The sequence below is a fragment of the Zingiber officinale genome, chromosome 9B, assembly GCF_018446385.1.
Source record: "Zingiber officinale cultivar Zhangliang chromosome 9B, Zo_v1.1, whole genome shotgun sequence".
NCBI classification, from domain to species: Eukaryota; Viridiplantae; Streptophyta; class Magnoliopsida; order Zingiberales; family Zingiberaceae; genus Zingiber; species Zingiber officinale.
The window spans coordinates 68,934,751-68,958,375 of record NC_056003.1 but is presented as its reverse complement, the minus strand read 5'-3'; the positions used below and the strand labels follow the sequence as shown (position 1 = coordinate 68,958,375).

Below are 23,625 nucleotides of genomic sequence, written 5' to 3'. Positions count from 1 at the left end.
AAAACCCTCAGGTTGTGTCATGTACACATCCTCAAGCAAGTTTCTATTCAGAAACGTAGTTTTGACATCCATCTGCGAGATCTCATAATCGTGGTATGCTGCAATAGCAAGCATGATCTGAATGGACTTAAACATCGTTACTGGATAAAAGGTTTTCATCATAGTCAATACCATGAATTTGCTTGAAACCTTTAGCTACCAAACGACCCTTATAGGTATGCAAATGTCCATCAATGTCAGTCTTTCACTTAAAGACCCACTTATACCCAATGGGTTTGATGCCTTCAGGTGGATCAACCAAAGCCCATACTTGGTTAGTGTACATGGATTCCATCTCGGATCTCATGACCTCTAGCCATTTCTCAGAATCTGGTCTCATCACAGCTTCCTGATAGGAGGTAGGCTCATTCTCAATGAGCATAACGTCATCATGGCCAGGCAAGAGAAATGAGTATCTCTCAGGCTGACGACGTACCCTATCAGACCTACGAAGAGGTAGGTCTACTTGAACTAGTTGTTGTTCCTCAACTCCTTGTGGAACAATCTCATCATCCACAACACTTTGTGGTTCCAGTTCAACTTCCATCAAGGCTTCAATGTTATGGTCCATATCTTGAACTTCTTCTAGATCGAACATACTCCCACTAGTTTTTCTAGAAACAAAGTCCTTTTCTAGAAATACCCCAGTCTTATCCACAAACACTTTGTGTTGACTGGGAATGTAGAAGTAATATCCCTTCGTTTCCTTGGGATATCCTATAAAATAGCACTTATTAGATTTGGGTCCCAGTTTGTCTGAGAGTTGACGTCGAACGTAAGCCTCATAACCCCAAATCCTCATAAAAGACATCTGGGCATCTTTCCCAGTCCATATCTTATATGGTGTCTTTATCACAGCTTTGGATGGAACATGGTTAAGTGTGAAGACTGCTGTGTCTAGAGCATATCCCCAAAAAGATATAGGAAGATCTGTGTGACTCATCATAGATCGTACCATATCTAATAGGGTATGATTCATCCTTTCAGATACACCATTCCATTGTGGTGTTTCAGGAGGAGTGAGTTGGGATAGAATCCCACACTCAGCTAGATAGTCACGAAACTCATGGCTAAGGTATTCACCATCTCGATCTGATCAAAGTATTTTAATACTCTTGCCTAGCTGGTGTTGTACTTTATTCTTGAATTCTTTGAACTTTTCAAATGATTGTGACTTATGCGTCATCAGATACACAAAACCATATCTACTGAAGTCATCAGTAAATGTAATGAAGTACTTATAACCACCTCTGGAAGTACATTGAAAGGGTCACATACATCACTATGTATAAGTCCTAACAAGTCAGTTGCTCTTTCGTTGTGTCCACTAAAGGGAGTCTTGGTCACTTGACCAGTAGGCATGACTCACATGTCTCATATGATTCAAAATCAAATGAGTCCAGCAAACCATCTTTATGGAGATGTGATAAGCAATTCTCATTTATATGACCTAAGTGGCAATGCCAGAGATAGGTTTGGTTTATTTCATTTGACTTGAACCTTTTGGTACTTATGTTATAGATGGGGTTCTCTAAGTCTAGAATGTAGAGTCCGTTCATCAGAGGTGTACTACAATAGAACATATCGTTTAAATAAACGGAACAACATTTGTTCTTTATTATAAACGAAAAACTTTTCTTGTCTAAACAAGAAACTGAAATGATGTTCTTTGTAAGACTAGTCACATAACAACATCCATCTAATTCTAGTACAAGCCCAGAGGGCAAAGATAGATAGTAAGTTCCTACAACAACAGTAGTAACTCGTGCTCCATTGCCTACTCGTAGGTTCACCTCGCCCTTCGTTAATGTCCTGCTATTTCTCAGTGCTTGTACATTATTACAAATGTGAGAAGCACATCCGGTATCTAATACCCATGATGAAGAAATAGAGAGATTGATTTCTATAACATATATACCTAAAGTAGAAACCTCATTTCTCTTCTTCTTAAGATCTTCCAGGTATACTTTGCAGTTCCTCTTCCAGTGCCCGGTCTGACCGCAGTGGAAGCAGGTAGTATCCTTGGCAACCTCTCCTTTAGGTTTCATTACCTTGCCTTTGCCCTTGGCTTGGGACTTTCTCTTACCTTTAGGCTTGACCTTGCCTTTATGTTTTTGCACCATCAAAATGGAGTTGGGCTTTACCTTCTTAAGGTTGGGCTTTACCTTGCCTTATAAGCATCTCGGTCAGCTCGCGTGGTTATGGCAGGAGGTGCCTTGGGAATGGGCTGCTCCAGGACGTACAGTTTTCTTTCTTGTGTGAGAACGATTCTCAGATTCCTGTACCAATCCAAGAAATTAGCTCCATTGAGCTTGTCCTTGTCAAGGATAGAACGCAGGGAGAAAGTGTTCCTGTTTGTCGACATGACAATCTACAACATAAATAAAGCAGAGAGTAAATATCATATTCCATTTATCATTTAATTAGACCTTTAACTAAATGATGCTCCCACTGAATTATAGAACTTTTGTAGAATCAAGTCATGGATGTAGTCAAACCACACTATTAGATTCATACTAATGGGATATAATTCACGCGGGACAAGATCCACATCATACTACGCCTTGAGTTAGCTTTGGCTAAATCGCCCAAGACTTAGTATGATCGGTAGATAACTAATTATCAATTACATCTCCATGCATGTTTATAGGATCAAGATCCTCATTTATATTAAAACTTGAGTTAGCTTTGGCTAAATCGCCCAAGATTTAGTATAAATGTGATTTTTATCCTATCTTCCAACCGTTGGAAAAATGTCTATAGTTATACCCGATCAAATTGAGTTAACTAGTTATACTCAATCTAATTGAGCTTGTACTCACCCAAGCTTTGATAGGCGGGACCAAGATTGTCCCTCCGCACCCTACCAAGATAATATGCGTTGCTTTACTTTGGCAGATTCAACAACAATAAATGATCGAGATAGTGATGGGTATTAAAACTTGGTAGGCATTTTGAGTTGTCTTGATTAAGATCTAATCTAATCATGAATGTGTATCATATACGCATTAAGGCACTAATTACCCTACATTAGCATGCATCACATACACAAAAGCAATCATATATACTGATTAATTAAATTGTGATGAGGTCATGACCCTACTACAATCTTCTCAAGCCAATGAAAAGATCGGACAGTCAACCTAGGGTCAACGGCTTCTTCAAGCGCCTCCATTTGACCGCCATGTGTTGAAATCACCCTCCTCGTAACTCCTTGAGTAGACCTTCCACTGCTTCATTTTGTACATTACAAATATGAAACTCGAGTTACATTCGAGTCTAAAATCTATTTACAACAGGAACATAAGAAAAGAGGTACGACGCGCAGGTCGCATATCATATACAGTACGCACAACACAAAAAATGGCGTGCAGGCCATATTATGAATACAACACAATTTTATCCCATCAAATTTGGGGTTTTGGGGCCATGACTATCACAATATCATACATAATTCTAAATTATGTATTTTACATAAATTTCTATAATTTTACTACTGTTTTTATCAATTTTATCATATACAGTACGCACAACACAAAAAATGGCGTGCAGGCCATATTATGAATACAACACAATTTTATCCCATCAAATTTGGGGTTTTGGGGCCATGACTATCACAATATCATACATAATTCTAAATTATGTATTTTACATAAATTTCTATAATTTTACTACTGTTTTTATCAATTTTATGAGTCACAACTTCTCGGCGGTCCCGATTAGTGATTTTCGGGCGCGATCGCGAGACAATGCCCCTTCTGGGGTTAGGGGCTACGCCCCTACTTAGGAAATGAATATCATGAGTGCCCCATCTTGATCTAACAGCACCTTAAGCCGCTGTCCCAAAACAATTTGGGTGAGATCTTGCCGTTTCGAAAGATTTTTCTCGATAGTTGAAGCCTACAAGTGTTCAAGCACTTGTTGCTTCGCCTCTACGAGAAAATTACTCACAAAATCCATAAAAATAGTAAACTTACAGAAACTTACAGATCTGAAACATTTTCAAAAAAACAAATACAAAACAAGTACACGCTTCGCACGTGGCTCTGATACCACTGTTGGGACTTTCGAGCCGCAAAAATCACTTTTTGAATTGCGGAAACCTCGAAGTCTTGCCACGGATCCGTGCAAAGATAAATAAAATTCGTGTACATGTTTGTTTATCCTAGATCTACCTTAGATCTACATGATAAGAGTGTTACCCTTGTTGCGATGCCCTTCGCTTATCCCGCTCGTCCAAACGATTGTCGGATCTCGTAGAGTGTCAAGTGTACACTCCTCTACACGTATCCACACGAACAAAAGGTAGAAAAAACCACTTAGAGTGTGCTAGCACCCTTGAATGGTTTCGGCAATGGAGGAGAGGGAGAGAACAAGAGAAGAGAAGAGGAAGAAGAAGAAGTTACAACAAGCACAAATGCTTGCACTAATGTGGCCGGCCACATAAAGGAGGGTTTTAAACCTCCATGTAATACCAAGAGTCATGGCTCTTGGTCTTCCTCATGAGGTGGCACACTATGATGTAGCCTTGATGATGTGGAACACCATCATTACCCGGCCCCATGCCAAGTCACAATGAGGTGGCATTTGGTCAAGTCAAACTTGACTCTTTATCTTCCCTCTCAAGTCAAGTCAAACTTGACCTTTTTATCTCCCATGGTTGATCAAATCTAACCATTGATTCAAGTCAATTTAATTTAATGAATCTTTATTCATTAGTTTAAATTGACTCAATGAATCATAATCTAAATTAGACTCATTCTACACATGAATCTAATTAAGTCTAACTCAATTAGTCTAATTTGGATTACTCTTAATCCAATTTGGTTCATCACATGAACCTAATCCTCTTGGTCCATCATATGAACCTGGATCTAATTGCCCTTTGTGTGTGACCCTATACGTTCTTGTAACATTGGCAATGCTCCTAAACTCATTTAGAAACATAAGTAATAAGCGGTATCTAGCAATACATCATTACTACCCAAGTTACAAGAATGTTGAGATCCAACATCACCTTTGTGACTACTAATTGTGACTCTCACAATATGTGACAATGTCCTTCTATCCTTGACATCTAAATTGATCAACTGAGGCATAGATCATGTCATCCTCTAATCAATTTATGTCTTGAACTCCAAGTAGACTCATTCTAATCAAATGAGCTCAATGTCTCATATTAACTCATTTGGGTATGGCCATGCACTTAGTGGTCTCACTCTATCAAGAATCATGATGTCACTCCCGTCATATAGGAGGGATAGATCTCATCTACATCACTCACATCCCTCCGCATAATTTGTTACATACCCAGTAGTCGCCTTTATAGTCCACCCATTTACGGGTGACGTTTGACGAAGCCAAAGTATGCAACTCCTTATGTAGGGAACCATGGTGACTTCAGGTCCAAGGACTGATAGTCATACTAATAGTCACATGAGAAAGTATATGACACTCATATAATGATCCATGATACTTTCTCATGGCAGGTCATTCAGTATACATTCTCCAATGCATACCCATGTGTCAACTTGATATCTCTATATCCATGACTTGTGAGATCAAGTCATCGAGTTGGCCTACATGCTAGTCTCATCGTATTAACATTGTCCCTGAATGTTAATACTTGACTAGGAATGATTAAGAGTAGTGTTCTCTATATTATCTCATTATCGATTCAACCAATCGATTGATATAGATAAGAACCTTCTACTCAAGGATGTTATTATACTTAGTTATTTGTCACCAATACAAGTAAGTATAATAAACATAAAGAAATACCTTTATAAATATATAGGAATATGATACATCGAGTCCATACAATAATCATCACATGATTGGCTTTAGAGCTCTCACTAACACTCTAGCCTCACCTTATAGCTCAATCCTGCATTAGGCCCACTAAACTGTGCAAAGAATTGACTCATTTCTACAAGCACTTGCTCCTGGTTCACTTGAGGCGATGGTGGGGGTACTACCTCTTGCCTCCCTTCTGAGCTCCCACCATTGTGACATCTAGGAGGCATACCTGCATGCAACCCAAGCTACTATAGAGTTAACATATGTTTAGATTTGGCTATATCTATACCATGGGAACAACAAAAGACTTATTAGATTAACATGTAGTTGGTCGTACTATCCAACCCTCGCGATGTTGTTCCCTCTGTCATAATGCTTAGGCAGATGGATGTAAACGGTCAAACCATTACAATATCAATTTAAGTTTAAGCCTTGTCTACTTATCCATACTACATCAAGTTTCTAACTTAATATTTAAATAAACGTGTAAGATATAAAGTTTTAACTTACAGACTTGAGGGCTTTAGGCTTGACTTTGTGAGCTTCTCGGAACCAACGGTAGGCACAACCCTTCCAAGAACTTTTGTTCTGATACCAACTGTAACATCCCTAAATTTTTTTAGGGAAAATAAAACATATATATCTATAAACTTAAATCAACACTGTCGACATGAAAGAAAATACTGAATTCTTAACATGAGTTCCTGAATTTATTTGCAAACAAACAGCTACTAGAATATGCGGAAAGGTAAACTAAAGTAGGTCTTCGGGTTGTACTGTCATGGTCCCGAGCTGGCTCAATGGTCATTGCCTCCTGCCTCATTCATCTCATTTCCTGAAAAAAAATAAAGTGATAATCTATGAGTCGAGAGACTCAGCATATTTCGAATCGTGTTATGCAATAGGTAGCGCCCATAATCTAGTATACTATGAGGTACCCGAGCTAGGTAACTTAGGACTTACTTACTGACATATATGTGGGCATGAGCACAGGCGTTGACATAGGCATACAGACATACGCATATGCATAAACATGTAAATAACTAAGCATGTAATAGACATAATCATGAGCATGCGAATAAATACAAGGATAAGCATACTTGCATGGCATAAACGTATATACTAAGGATGGGCATAATCATAAGCATCATCGTGTACATAAGCTAAGCATGAAAATAAAGATAATCACATAGAGTTAGTGAACTCCCAGGCTAAGGGCACCGGTCTCACTCAACTACAGAGTTTGGTGAGCTCCCGGACTAAGGACATTGGTCACACTTGGCCACGTAGATTTGGTGAGCTCCCGGGCTAAGGACACCGGTAACACTCGACCACGTAGATTTGGTGAGCTCCCGGACTAAGGACACCGGTCACACTCTACCACGTAAGATTGGCGAGCTCCCGAGCTAAGGACACCGGTCACACTCGACCACGTAAATTTAGTGAACTCCCGGGCTAAGGACATCGGTTACACTCTACCACGTAAGATTGGTGAGCTCCCGGGCTAAGGACACCGGTCACACTCGGTCACGTAGATTTTGGTGAGCTCACGGGCTAAGGACACCGATCACACTCTACCACGTAAGATTGGCGAGCTCCCGAGCTAACGACACCGGTCACACTCGGCCTCGTAGATTTGGTGAGCTCCCGGGCTAAGGACACCGGTCACACTCGACCACGTAGATTTGGTGAGTTCTCGAGTTAAGGACACCGGTCACACTCGACCCCGTAAAATTTTGTGAGCTCCCGGGCTAAGGACACCGGTCACACCTGACCACGTTGATTTGGTAAGCACTCGGGCTAAGGACACCGGTCACATTCGACCATGTAAATTTGGTGAGCTCCCGAGCTAAGGGCATCAGTCACACTCAACTATATAACTATGTAAAACAGGAACATAAACATGAACCTAATGTGAACAAAATATGAACATATACATAACAAAACCAATAACATGGCATAAGTATGAACATGACTTCAATATATTTGCATGTGTACTTATAAACCTATTGTTATGGTGGCCTAGTTACATGTAGCAGTATCGTATCATAAGTTATTGATCAAACTACTTCCTTATAAAAATTGTTTCCATGCTCGTAAACACCCATAACACCTTATTGTATCCAACAACTAGTATACAAAATTCCGAATCATATGGATTTTGAGTTCCTACACACATGGCATATCATTCTAAATAGTGCATAACGTGCATATCATTTCCATAAATCTCCTTATCATATACCAAAGTATTGAAACTGAAACCACATATGCATACCCTCTATAACCCACACATGCATATAATTTCCATTGAGCACCATTAACATAATAAAGTATTGAAACTGAGCCGCATACCCCTTTATAACCCACACAGGCATATAATTTCCATTGAGCACCATTAACATACTAAAGTATTGAAACTGAGCCGCATACCCCTTTATAACTCACACATGCATATAATTTCCATTGAGCATCATTAACATACTAAAGTATTGCAACCGAGCCACTCGTGCATACCCCTTTACAACCCACACATGCATATAATTTCCATTAAGCATCATTAACATACTAAAGTATTGAAAACCGAACCACACATGCATACCCTTTTACCATAGATCACCAAAGACGTAATTGTGTTTTGCATGCCAAAAATTGAACCATGGAAAGAAGAATTAAATTTTCATGGAAGCAACTAGCAAAAGGGAGAATGCAAGATAGCAGGGGCAACTTTTCATCAACGGTATCAAATCATACCTCCATAGGCTATACATATAATTTAATTAATGCATCAAGAGTGCTACGATCCTAATTTCACAAAATTATAAAATTAACTAGAACATTAAACAAGGTTAGTAGCATACCTTTAATTTTCTTAACTATCGACTCTCCCATCTTTATCTTCCCTAAGCTCTAGAATCAGTGGAGAACAATAAAGTGGAGAACATTAATAGATGATGTTTTTAAAGGTATTTTATAGAGATGGAAGATTAGGACTTTATCTATATTTTATTAATTACGTTATATACATATTCATATATACATATATATTTCTTATATTATAATTTTATAATTTTCTATTATTTATCTACAGATACGCTATGTTGATCCTATTTTTCTTCTTTATATTATGTATAATATTATATATATATATATATATATATATATATATATATATATATATATATATATATAAAAATATTATCTAAACATTTCTTATATACTTATTTCTTACTATATATTATATGTACATATTTCTTATATAATTTATATCACATATAAACATTTGTAATCTATATATATCATATATTATTCTATATTATAATATTATAATTCTCTATACGTTTTATTATATTCATCCTATCTTCTTTATATTATATATAATATATTATTTATAGAGATTAAATCTATATATATATAATAGTATCTAATTTACCTACGCCTTTCTAATATAATCTATATTATATATTTTATATTATAATATGTCAATTATCTTTTAGATGGATAATCTATATAAAATTTTTATGTATTTATATCTTATTATTTGATTAATCTAAATTCTCTAGTTGTAGGCTAACTTAATTAAATAAGCTCTTAATTAAATTAAGTAAACCCCTTTAATTAAACCATTGAGTTTCTAGATACTACACTAAGTCTTCACCAAATCGTTGAGCGGCGACATTAAACCCCGGTCTTCACCAAATCGTCGAGCGGCGACGTTAAACGTGTGTCTACATCCAACTGTCGAGCGGTGACATTAAACTCCTGTCTTTAACAAATCGTCGAGCGGCGACGTTAAACGCGTGTCTCCACCAACGGTCAAGCAGCGACCTTAAAACCAAGTCTTCACCAAATCGTCGAGCGGCGATGTTAAAATCCAGTCTTCACCAAATCATCGAGCGGCGACATTAAACACGTGTCTACATCCAGCCGTCGAGCGGCGATGTTAAACCCCGGTCTTCAACAAATTGTCGAGCGGCAACGTTAAATGCGTGTCTATACCAAATCATCGATCGGCGACGTTAAACCCGAGTCTCCACCAAACTGTTGAGTGGTGACGTTAAACGTGTGTCCACATCAAACCGTCGAGCGACGACATTAAACGCGTGTCTACATCCAACTATCGAGCGGTGACGTTAAATGCGTGTCTACATCAAATCGTCGAGCGACGACGTTAAACCTGAGCCTCCACCAAATTATCGAGCGGCAACGTTAAACGTGTGTCTTCACCAACAGTCGAGTAGCGACCTTAAACCCAAGTCTTCCCTAATTGTCGTACTAAATCGTCAAGACAAATCGTCGAGCGGCGATGTTAAAACCCACTTCCTCACTAAAGGTCGAGCGACGACCTTAAATCCGAGCTTGCCCCTATGATCAAGTGGTTAGTCACAGATACGAGATCAGGGGCAATTATAGGCAAAGAGAAGAAAAACTGTGAGAGGAAATGCTTCGCCGAACGGGCGCGCATATATTAAAACCAAAATTCGCAAGATTACATTTCGAGATCACAATTGCAAGATAAAAACAAAAGCATGGCCGGATGGGCGAGCTTACATTAGGACTTCAAAAATATACAGCGATCAACCTCACTTAAGATAATCAAGAGCATCGTCGGGCAGTGACTCAGCCATTTTATCCCGACTGATGACGCTATCCTTTAAGGTCTTGGGAAGGTGGCCACCCGCCTTGAGCTGGTCAATCGTCTCATCTATTGCTAGGTTGCAGAGCCAAAGATATCAAGCGATGACTTTATCATTAAACGCGTTCGAGCCGATGTAGTTCTATCGCAGTGTTGCAAATCGGCTCAGCTCGGCGTCCTGATAGATCTTCGTAGTTGCTCGGGAGCCCTTCAACTCAGTCTTCACCTTCTCTAGTTCATCCCAGGCCAGCTTCAATGCTGCGTCCTTAGCGAAGTGGCCCTGGAGCTCGGTTTGCCTCATCGTCCAGCTCGCTCGCTCAGTCACCATAAAATCTTCAGCGTCTTTGAGCTTCCTGGCGAGATCTCGGGCCTCCTTGTTCTTCAGTTCCAAGTCCTCGATGGCCCGGTTCTTCCTAGCGGTGGCTGACTCGATCTTCTTGTCAAACTTGTTGACTTGCTTCTTGAGTCAGCCCAGCATCTCCTCGTGGCCGGAAGATTTAGCCCGTTCAGTCTCGAGAAACTTAGTTGTCTTCTCCAGGTCAGCCTTCAGTCTGGCCATCTCCCTCAGATCGGTAGTGGGTTGGCTGCTGGAGACTTGGAGTTTCCTGAACTCATCCTCCAGATGAGCTATCCTGTGGCACATGGTCAGGCTCTCCACCTAATAATTACAAGGAGCTTACTCCAGTTGTCATCTGGGTATGACTGTTGGCGAGCGCGCCCCGGAGCATCACCATTGCTCGAGCTCGGGCTTCTTCCCAGACTTGGGCGAGCGGACCCCGTATGATGACTTGATGCTCAGGAGTGCTCGACCGGGTGCTTGGTTCGCTGCTCCTCTGTGGGCAGGTGAAGGATCGTCGTGACATATCGTCGGTCGCCTGGAGCCAAGTGGGACTAGGTTGTTGGGTCGGCCGACCGGGACACAAATGCTAGGAGGATGGCCAATCATTGAACCCTCAATGGCCGCGATGGCGCCATAGAAGCCAGGGGCTCTACGGCGATAGGCTCCTGGGACAACTCGGCCACCGATGGAGTCCAGTCAAAGGATACCTCGGGCGTAGTCGCAGGAACCCCGGAGGGATTTGAGGTGCCGACCTTGACCCATTCGGCAGATCCCATCGCCAAGATTGCAGAGCGTGAAGACTTTGTGCGGCGCCTTTTACGCCTTAGCAACGGCTCACTAGAGGAATACGAACTCTCCAAGTGGACAAAGGGCACTTGCTCGGATGGTTGCTTCGCGCCACAGACAACCTCGACACTGGGGGCTTGGCAAGCTGCCCGCCCCCCCCCTACCCCCACTCGCCAGGTCGGGAGTCGCTGTGCTCTCATCTTGAGAGCCAACCAGTTATAGGCAGCGGTTCGCCAATTCCTCAATCGCGACCGCCTCGATCTCAGCATTTTGAAGCTTCGCAAGGCCAGACATCCGAGCATGCAGCATGACTTCAACTGCAAAAGAAGCAGAAGAATCAGTTATAATCAAAGGAGAAATGTACATGGAATCTCTTACCTAAGCCGGTCAAGAGCCCGATGCGGATCGGACTCAGGCCAAAAATGTACAACACGCCCTCAAGCAGTAGCTTGTGGATGTCATACTTCTGGTCGGCTAGCATGGAGGCAGCATGAAGGTAGTCCAAGCGGCTCTTGTACTTCTTCAGATCTGGTTGAGGTGGTAAGCCAACTTGCCAGCGAGTCCGGAAGCTCGGCCGTTCGAGGAGGCGTACAAAAAGAAATATTCCTTCCAATGTTTATTGGAAGTCAACATTTTGTCGAAGAAAACCAACCCAATCCGAGACTGAAACAGGAAGGTGTTGGATCGAAAAGAATTTAGATATCTCCACAATGACATGATATTTAAACTTTGGGCCTAGGCCCTCATGGCTTTGCTCTTGGGCTCTCCCCAAAAAGCCTCATGCCAATGGAGATATCTTTCTCTTTATAAACCCATGATCTTTCTCATGTGTTTTCAATGTGGGACTATGTTTGCAACCTTGCAACCCCAACAATCCCCCCTCAAACAAAGGACCACAAGCTTCCCATGTCCAATCCTCAACCCACCAAGTCTTCCTGCCCCTCAGTCCACCCGACCTACTAGGACTTTCTTGCCTAGCCGCAACTAGGACTTCCTGCCTAGTGTCTGGTCCTCTTAATCTGAACATAGGAGCCCCCACTTTCTTTTTCGAGGTCAATATTGTACCCACATGGCTCAATCAGACCATAGCTCTTGTGCACAGTCAGCGGTTAAACCTTCAGGCAGTCCAGGCTCTGATATCAATTGATGGATCGAAAAGAATTTAGATATCTCCATAATGACATGATATTGTCCACTTTGAGCCTAAGCTCTCATGGTTTTGCTCTTGGGCTCTACCCAAAATGTCTCATGGCAATGGAGATATCTTTCTCTTTATAAACTCATGATCTTTCCCATATGTTTTCAATGTGGGACTATGTTTGCAACCTTGCAACCCCAACAAAAGGTACCCAGTTCAGACTGTTTGGGGGAATAGAAGTAGTGGAAGGCTCAAGGGGTCAAAGGGATGTCATGCAGCCGGAACAACACAATGGCGCCGCACAGAAGGCGAAAGGAATTTGATACAAGTTGTGGAAGGGGAACGCAGAAATAATTACAGACTTCGATGATGAAGGGATGGATAGGGAAGCAAAGACAGACCATAAATTGGTCCCGGAACTGACAGATGGTGTCGGTTGGCTGTTCATTTGACCGATCGGATGAGGAAGCAAAAATGATCTCGTGATCAGGGGGAATCTCAAAAACATTCTTGAGGTTCTCAGCGGTACCCTCATAGAATCAGGTCTCCATGGTAGTATACCAGAGTCCGAGAGAGGGGTCCGGCGGCTGAGAAGAGCTCGCCATTGCGATAGAAAGCAAAAATAGCGAAGGAAATGTGAATGAAGAAGCAAAAAGATCACCGGAAAGACACCGGGAACAAGAAGAGGTTAGCGATTGAAAGAGAATAAGAGAAGGAAGCTTACGGGATGAGGATCGCCGGAGCATAAACAGAGAAGTGACCGACAACACGCAGAAGGCCGTTGGAGAACGTGCATAGAACCGCCGGAGAGCACGCACATAATTGCCAGAGAACGCGCACAGGATCGCTGGAAAACGCAAGCACGGGAGCATGAGGGTGAAGAAGGCGGTGCGGCGGCGATCTAATATACCCAGGGCTTGGCCGACCGGAGCTGTCCAATCTAGGTCGGGAAAACCTATGCGAAGATCCGACCGTTGAATTTAAACTATCAAACGTCGCCATCAATGTCTGTCATGTCAGGCGTGCGGCGGCTGTGAGTCTGACACGTGGCACGCTATCACCGGGTGACAATTAAGAACGACGTGGGAACCCGTTCTGCCTTAATGAAAAAAATTTGCATGAATTCCAAGATATTCGAGTGGCGTCAGCCGAGCCCCCGCTCGCCTAAGATAGCTAGAGAAAAAAATTCTACAAGGGTAAACCTTTGTTCTGCCGATCGGATCAAAGAAGCATGATGCTCGACCGAGCGACTACTTTCAGAAGGCCAATCGGCGAGGATCATGTACGGCCTGACCAGAGGCTATACAATGATGAAGGACGATTAGGAAGAAATCTGCGCACACTGGTCCAGTCAGTCGGACTGTAGCCTCCTTTAACTAGACTTGAAGGGGAGGCTTGTGATGCGGTGATATAGGGGGAGGGCCCCACCCCGTTGTCATAATGGAGGTCAATTCCATGGTAGGGGCCAGTCAAGGCGGTCAAACACCCCTAGACCACTGGCCGATCGGGTAGCACCCTCACCCGAGCAGGATAAGGGAGACCCGATCCGAAATCATAATAGCTCGGTGAGATTTCGAGCTTCCGACGCTCAGAAAGACTGGGTATCTACAAGAGCACGCCAAGCGACTTCCTTGCTTAGCCTTATATAGAGCTATAAGAGCAAAGCGGATTTATGACCGAACTATGCAGAAATAGAAGGGTGGCTGAGCAGCTTTCTCAAGATAGCGGAAGCACTGGTCGAGCGGCCTCCCCGCTAGGCCAGAGAACACACTCAGCCGAGTCGAGCGGCTATCCCGCTCGGCCCAGTAAAAGATATTGCTAGCTGGATATTATCCTTTTGGGAGCATGTGCTGCTGACAGACGGCATGGTCTGCGGCTGGTTTAGACAAAAGATCGTACGACAGAAGCATCCACTATCACTTCAGAGATATGCTCGGGTCGTTAAGGTATCGTGTCAAGGACACTTTACCGATACATCTTTTCAGGGAAAGTTTTGGGAAGCATGCACACCTCGAGAAGCGTGCACACGTCCTACAGGAGCCCTATATAAAGGGGGTCCAAGCTTCAGCGGAGGTATGCGATAATCTACTGTTACTGCTACTATTTGCTACTTTGCTCTGCTTCCACACATCGTCGGTGACTGACTTGAGTGTCGGAGGGCCATCGCCGGGGACCCCTTCCCTGGCTCGGCACTGACGTTGCTGTGGTTGCAGGGTCTCGAGGAGTTGACACACGATCAATCTGAACGCCACGTCCCCAACTTTCATCATCTCAACTATCAGATAGGATCAAACAAATTTATAGAATTAAACAAGCATCTAATCCCTACAAAGATCCAAAAATTACCCTCATACATGATGATTAATTTTGATTTCTTAATTTATCCTCATTTAATTATATGGAGTAGTTGTAGGGTGACAAAGTTCACCTTTTATAGAATAATTATTACACAGTTATAATAATTTTAAAATCATAACTATTATATAATATTAACCGATAAAAAAATAAAATATTTATATAATATAATATCAATAAAAAATAAAATATACTTATTATGACCATCATAAATTATAACTATTATAATATAATATTGCTATTATTGAACAAAGTTAAAATGTTCTTCTATCAGCTATGAATCATAATTACCTAACACACAAAAATACGTCAACATTTCAGAAGAAGAATCTCCTAAAAATCAATCCTTCTCACCTAAGGAGACATTGCTTCGTCATGATGGTTTACCCCACTTTCAAATGCTTTAAAACAGACATAAAAGGGTTTCTGAGACGAACGCATTGCCTGTTGCCACATATCTACCGCATCACAAAATTAAAATATTTTCAAAAATAAACCAATAACAAAAAAGATGCCCATTTGATGTTTTAACCAAGAGTCAACCACGTGTGTCGGCAATTTACTAAGCAATGTAGTGAATCCTGAAACATCAATTCGTAGCGAGGCTGAATGGCAAGATAGCCATTTCCCTAATATGTATAATATAGACATATGTGCATATCACTATGCCCAACTTAGTCAATGCAGGCAAGACACTTAAAAATTTGAACACTGCCGGTTACATCTATTCAAATGGTAATGGTGCTGCAGCTGATTACATTGTGATCAAGACCTAGTATTGGACTGAAAGAAAAACCAACAAGTATACCTTTACCCTTAGCTGCTTCGTCCACATCAATGACCATGGTGCTCAGGCCTTGTCCTATCACGTAAATACTTCTTCCAATAGCCACAAGGTGGCAAGGTGGTCTTATAAGGTGATGAGACAACCTTCCGATCAAAGCCCACTCCTTCTGTGCATTCTCCCACTTCATAAGTCTCGCACCTAAAGTCTCATCCAACATGTAAAGTGTCCCGTCTACCACAACTGTGGGTCCACATGAACACAGTGCAATTTCATCGTCGGTAATCTGCCAAGTTGCTGATGCAGGATCATATATCCCAGCGTAATGCAAGCCTTTCTCTGATCTGTGAATGGTGTACAGTTTTCCATCAAACGCAATAAACTTTACAATGTCATGGTTAGGAAGAGGATTCTTGTGTGATATCCAACTGTCTGAGTTTGAGTTGTAAATGTCCCATGATTTTGGGGATTTTGAATTCAGACCGAACCCGCTGCCAATGTAAAGTTTCTCATTCAGAGAAGTTGATGCAAAATAACACCTGTAAAATGAGAAAGTAACGTATGTTGAGAAAATCATTGGCATGATGCATCTATACTTAATAAATGGAGATCGAAACATATTGTTGTCAAATATCTTCTGGAAATCAGAGCTGTCTCACCATGAAGCCATTCTCTGAATAAATTAACAACAGGAGAAGTGAGCCATGAAATGGGGTATTATTACCTAGCTGTCGGCATTCTGGAAGACACTGCCCATTTGTTTGATGAAGCATCATAACAATGCACATCATCAGTAGCATCTTCTTGCCAAGTACAACCACCTAAGAGATACACTTTCTTTCCTAAAGCTATGATGGACATTCCATCATTCTGTGAACATGGAGTGCGCATACACTGCATTAGTTTCCAATTTCTGTAAGTAGGATCTGGATCTAATACATAGCATAGGTGTTCCTTTAAGTTTACTTTACACACGGCATAGACCCAACACTCTTCAGTATTGTTCCTTCGGCGACTGATATGCCACTCTTCACTACCTAACAACTCTCTCCACCTCCTTGATACACATTTAAGGACACGATGGTACCTTCTAGGAACCCTTGACAAGCAAAGAATAGCAAGGTCATCAGGAAGACCAGATATTAGTGTCAAATGTGTCTTTGTATTCTTGAGATTCTCAGTGCAAGACATGGTCATGCCTATACTGTTAAGAAGAGAACAAAAGATTAAAATCGAGAATGATGCAATATGAGCATGGCAAAATCTTCAAAAGAAAACAATTGAAATCGACCATTGTTTGGTTCAGGCAGAAATAAATAATCATTGCACTTAAAAGCATTTATGAATTGTAAGGCAATTGAATTTCTCAACATGAGTAACCTATATAATCTAATCATGGTTTAGATTCTGGAACTGCAGTTTTACATTGATTCCCATGTACAACCATAACAACATTATAAAACAAATCCAATTGTAATAAAACAAATCAAATAAATATTGTATACTATTTATAAAATTGCAGCAGCAAACAATAAACGAAATGCTATTTCTATCATTCTAATTGACTTTCCATTTGACTTACTACCAGTACTTCAAAACTCCAACATTGCAACATAAATTTATTCTCTTCTTCATGTTTGTGTATCTATGTTTATCCATTATATTTCATGTTTAGACCAAACATTGAACTACATATTATATCAACCAAATAGACAACTTGAAGATGAGGTCATATATTAAAATATGAAAAAAAAAAGTAATATAAAAATGAGTACTAATAGAATAGTTGTTATAGATGATAACAAAGGCAAGAGACAAACTGTCAACAATTATTAGAAAGAAAGGCAATAAACATATTTGTTTCTTATTTACAGCTAAAAGCCTAAAATCACCATCTTTACCCAAAACTACAAAGTTACACTTTCAAACTCAAAATTCACAAATTTTTTAATAATGAAATAGGAATAATGAGTATACATTCTCCATGAGGTTCCATGAAATTTGATCTTTCCCCTTCTTAAGCTCTACTCAAGGCTATAAAAGAGGGAAATATAATTTAGATTTTATTGACAATCACACCTTTGTCATCATATTTGATATCTTCTATAAGAATAAAAACTAAAATCTAGATATGGTCGATTTAGAAAATGGCTACAAGATGAAAAAACTAAAAGGGAAAACTATGGACTTGCAGAAAATAAATCCTTCATCAAATCTGTCACTGATCCCAGGATGGCAAAGATCCAAGGAATGTAATTGTGTTCTACCCAAATCAAATGATTCCCCATCAACTCCACGACATCTACCTGATGCATTTCCATTTTTGTTTTCTTTTGAATCGTCTGTGAAGTTTAACTTGATCCAGTATAGGACCCCCACGAGCTGACACAGATCTGAACATAGAATAACTTTCACAATGCATGACTAAAGTTGTCTCTCAAACAAAATCCTCCTTGCAAATGCCTATAAACTTTAGGAAACAATTAATAGAAATAAGTATAATTTATCACGACGAAGACCAGGTTAAAAACTTGTAAAATTTAACTTCCCAAACCCAAAATTCCCTCTACTTTACCAATCTCCATCTACAACAAAAATGAGTTTTTCCTCTCTTTTTTCCCCATCTCTCCTTCGCATCTCTTATCTGATATCGACGAAAAGGGGGGGAAAAAGGAGAATAATCGCACTATAAAAATCAAACCAAATAACAAAGCAGAAAAAAAAGTAACCTAAATATGCAGAGGCTCGCTGCAACCGGCGTCGGAGAGAATCGAGAAGCGGCGTAGGGGGAGTATCGGATCTAGGGTTTAGGATTCGGCACAGAGAGAAGGAAGAAGGGAGAGAGGGGATGGACCTCAGAAAACGGAGAGCAAAAGGGATCCGATGACCGGTGTAGGGAATAAAAGTAGCAGTCGTCGACGCTCCATCGTCGCCTCCGCAGACCGATTTCCACAAATTCCCCGGCGAAGACGCGTTGTTTTTATTTGCTAGTTTCACATCTTTCCAAGTTGCCCATCGGACTTTCTAAATTCTCAAAACTCGTGGTCATTTATCCAAATTTATGTTTTCTCACAAACAAATTGGTTAGTCCACAAAACAAAACAAACTTACGGTCTGATTATATTTGAGAAAAAGATGGAATTAACTCAATATTACTCATTTTATATAGATATTTTTTATAATTCTAAATCACATAGCATATTTATATGATACCCGTCCTCCTTTTCGTGAAATAATTATATGAATTTGTGTACATGAATCTTAAAAATTTTATTTTACCCATTGAAAAATTTACTGGTCAGGTCTGATAGCAAGAATTCATTGAGAAGATTTACAAAAATAAATTAGGTGACGTTTGGTTTAGCGGCTTGGGAATGAAGAATGGATTCATTCTCAAACTTTGTGTTTGGTTGATGAAAATGAAATCAAAATTTTAGAATGAAAATAAAAAACTTGGATATAGATGAAACTCACTCTCTCTATTGAGTTTTGATGGAATGACACTACAAACATGCCTGTGTTTAACGATGGGGGTACCGACAAAATCTCAACTCCGTCGGCGTATACCGACTGAATATACTTCTGTCGGTAAGTCCCGACGGGAGTTAGGGCAGTCGGTAATTACCGACGGAATTACTAATTCTGTCGATAAATACCGACGGATTTGGTTAATCAGTCGGTAATTACCGACGGGCCTATATTCAGTTGGAATACCGCGCGACGAGATAACGAATTTGCCAGATCCGGGGTGAAGGTTATGTTTATTTCCGACGGAATTAATATTCCATCGGTAAATAGATACAGCTAACGAGTGCGGGCGTAAAAATTACCGACGGAATTATAATAAGTCAGTAATTACCGGGATTAGGATTTTTATAATTTCGACGGAAATCCAATTCCGTCGGTATTTACCGACGGATGTATTTTTCCGTCGGTGGGGTTCCGCCTGTACCCGTTATCTTTTAAATTCGCTAAAGTTTGCCCGTTAACTAGCCGTAATCACCGACGGAATTTACAATTCCGTCGGTAATTACCAACGAAACACTATTTCCGTCGGTAACTCATGATTTAGGGCACAGAATGGCCGCTTTCCTCTTCGCGCGACCCTCTTTTTCCTCCGATTTTCCATCGGCGGCGATTCTCCCGGCGATTTTCCGGTGCCTCTCTCTAGCAATCTCGGCGCCCTCTCCTCCCGTTCACCGCGTTCCGGCGATCTTTCAAGTATTCTCTTCTCCTCTCTCATTTTGGGTTTCACACGGTCGGCAACCGCGCCCTGCTTGCGGATCGCTGCCGGCGGACTGCTCGTGGCCGGCAGGGTGCTCGCGGGCGGCAGGATCGCTGCCGGTAGGGTGCTTGCGGCCGCCGGCCTGCTCACGGCCGCCGGCCTGCTCGCGGCCGCCGGTCTGCTCGAGGGTTCCTGGTCTGCTCGCGGTCGCCGGCCTGTTCGCGGCCGGTGGCAAGCGGCCTGCTCGTGGCTTGCTGCTCATGGCTAGCAGCCTGCTCGCAATTGTAGCTGTGCTTTGCTACTGTTCGTAGCTGAGCACAATCAAAACCCTAGAAATTTAAGTGTTGTGACATATTTATTAGTTAAAGCCCTAGAGTCAATCATTTGATGATTGTTGTATGGACTCATTGTATCATATTCTTGTATATAAATAAAGACATTTGTTTTGGTTATTATACTTACTTGTATTGGTGCCAAATAACTAAGTATAATAGCGTCCTTGAATAGAAGGTTCTTACCTATATCAATCGGTTAGTTGAATCGATAGTGAGATGATATAGGGAACACTACTTTTAATCATTTCTAGTCGAGTATTAACATTCAGGGACAATGTTAATGCGACAAGACTAGCATGTAGGTCAATTCGATGATTTGATCTCACAAGTTATGGATATGGAGATATCAAGTTGACACATGGGTATGCATTAGAGAATATATACTGAATGACCCGCCATGAGAAAGTATCATAGATCGTTATATGTGTTGGGTTTTTCGGGCCGCGAAAACCGCTTTTTTGCGTGGCGGAAACCCCGAAAGCCCCGTCACCAGATCTGTGCGAAGTAAAATAAAACAAAATTCGAGTACGAGTTTACTAAAGCCTAGATCTATACTAGGAGAAGAGCCTTTTACCCATGATGCGCGCCCTTCCCGAATCCCGCTCGTTCAAGGTGCCGGATCTCAAGATTGTCAAAGTAGACAATCCTCTACACGTATCCACACGAACAAAAGAGGGAGAAAACCAAACTAAAGTGTGCTAGCACCTTAGTAGGGTTCGGGCAAGGTAGGATGAGAGGGAGAGAAGAAAGAGCTCAAGGAGGAAGAAGATAAAATGAATACACTTGAATGAAAAATTCATTTTGAGTGGCCGGTCACAATTGTAACTCCCTTACAATTAATGTGGTCGACCACATTAAATGGAAATGGGTTTGTAACCTCCATGATGTGGCACACACATGTGCTAGCTTTGATGATGTGGCATATCATCATTAGTCCTCCTATTGCCAACTCACAAATGAGGTGGCAAATGGTCAAGTCAAACTTAACCTTTCATCTTCCTTCTCAAGTCAAGTCAAACTTGACCAAATCTCTCTCATGGTTGATCTAATCTAACCATTTGATTCAAACCAACTTAATATAATGAATCTAATTCATTTAATTAAATTGATTCAATAAGTCATAATCTAAACTAGACTCATTGAACACATGAATCAACTTGAGTCCAACTCAATTAGCCTAACTTGAATTACTCTTAATCCAATTGTGTTCAATACATGAACCTAATCATTTTGGTTCATCATATAAACCTAATCTCCATCTAATTGTCCTTAGTGTGTGACCCTATAGGTTCTTGTAACGTTGGCAATGCTCCTAAACTCATTTAGGAGCATAAGTAATGAGTGGTATCTAGCAACACATCATTACTACCTAAGTTACAAGAATGTTTAGATCCAACATCACCTTGTGACTACTAATTGTGACTCCTCACAATATATGATAAGTGTCCTTCTATCCTAGACATCTAGATTGATCAATGTGAGGCATAGACCGTGTCATCCTCTGACCAATCTAAATCTTGAACTCCAAGTAGACTCACTAAATCATATGAGCTCAATATCTCATATTGACTCATTTAGGCATGGTCATGCACTTCGTGGTCTCACTCTATCAAGAATATCGATGTCACTCCCGTCATATAGGAGGGATAGATCCCATCGATATCACACACATCCCTCCGCATAATTTGTTACATATCCAGTAATCACCTTTATAGTCCACCCAGTTACGGGTGACGTTTGACGAAACCAAAGTACATAACTCCTTATGTAGGGATCCATGTTGACTTCAGGTCCAAGGACTAGTAGTCATACTAATAGCCACATGAGAAAGTATATGATACTCATATAACGATCCATGATACTTTCTCATGGCGGGTCATTCAGTATACATTCTCCAATGCATACCCATGTGTCAACTTGATATCTCTATATCCATGACTTGTGAGATCAAGTCATCGAGTTGACCTACATGCTAGTCTTATTGCATTAACATTGTCCCTGAATGTTAATACTCGACTAGGAATGATTAAGAGTAGTGTTCCCTATATCATCTCACTATCGATTCAACCAATCGATTGATATAGGTAAGAACCTTCTACTCAAGGACGCTATTATACTTAGTTATTTGGCACCAATAACAGTAAGTATAATAACCAAAACAAATATCTTTATTTATATAAGAATATGATACAACGAGTTCATACAACAATCATCAAATGATTGGTTCTAGGGCTCTAACTAACAATCTCCCACTAGCACTAGTGCCAATCAGTGTAGGCTCTAAGCCCCAATGACCTAGTGTGACCATCATGCTTTCTCTGTACCAAAGCCTTGGTCAAGGGATCTGCGATGTTAGTCTCTGTGGGTACTCTGCAAATCTTCACATCTCCTCTCTCGATAATCTCTCGAATGAGATGGAAGCGCCGTAGTATGTGTTTGGTCCGCTGGTGAGAGCGAGGTTCCTTTGCCTGTGCTATAGCTCCATTGTTGTCACAATAGAGCTCAATAGGGTCAGCAATGCTAGGAACCACCCCAAGGTCAGTGATGAACTTGCGGATCCAAACTGCCTCCTTTGCTGCCTCTGATGCAGTAATATACTCGGCCTCTATTGTAGAATCAGCGACTGTGTCCTACTTCGAACTCTTCCAGCTCACAGCACCACCATTAATGCAAAACACGAACCCTGACTGCGATCGATAATCATCCTGATCGATCTGGAAGCTGGCATCACTATAACCCTTTACAGCTAGCTCATCATTGCCTCCATATATCAAGAAATATTCTTTAGTCCTTCTTAAGTACTTAAGAATATTCTTGACCGCTATCCAGTGACTTTCACCTGGATCAGACTGGTATCTGCTCGTCATACTCAAAGCATACGAGACATCAGGACGAGTACATAGCATGACGTACATGATATATCCTATGGCTGAGGCATAAGGGATCTGATCCATGCGGTCTCTCTCCTCTCTAGAAGAGGGACCTTGAGTCTTCGAAAGACTCACGCCATGTGACATCGGCAGAAATCCCTTCTTGGAGTTCTGCATGACAAACCGTAGGAGTACCTTGTCAATATATGTACTCTGACTTAGGCCAAGCAATCTCTTAGATCTATCTCTATAGATCTTTATCCCTAGAATGCGGGATGTCTCACCTAAGTCCTTCATTGAGAAACATGTCCCTAGCCAAGT

General features: G+C 41.1%; 1 protein-coding gene across 3 annotated transcripts; it reads right to left on the bottom strand.

The window, feature by feature from the left end:
* Positions 1–15,662: 15,662 nt before the first annotated feature.
* On the bottom strand, positions 15,663–18,887 carry LOC122024428 (F-box/kelch-repeat protein SKIP4-like). 3 transcript variants are annotated; one of them, XM_042583054.1, is made up of 3 exons: positions 18,604–18,887; positions 16,599–17,073; positions 15,663–16,413 (listed from the first exon to the last, which is right to left on the bottom strand). In XM_042583054.1, exons 2-3 carry the CDS (start codon positions 17,069–17,071, stop codon positions 15,819–15,821), a joined length of 1,068 nt encoding a protein of 355 aa, XP_042438988.1. In that variant the 5' UTR covers positions 17,072–17,073; positions 18,604–18,887; the 3' UTR covers positions 15,663–15,818. The 3 variants fall into 3 exon arrangements, with proteins under 3 accessions (XP_042438988.1, XP_042438987.1, XP_042438986.1); XM_042583053.1 differs by having other exon boundaries at positions 16,599–17,078; positions 18,729–18,886; XM_042583052.1 differs by having other exon boundaries at positions 16,599–17,078; positions 18,604–18,884.
* Between the last annotated feature and the right edge of the window lie 4,738 nt (positions 18,888–23,625).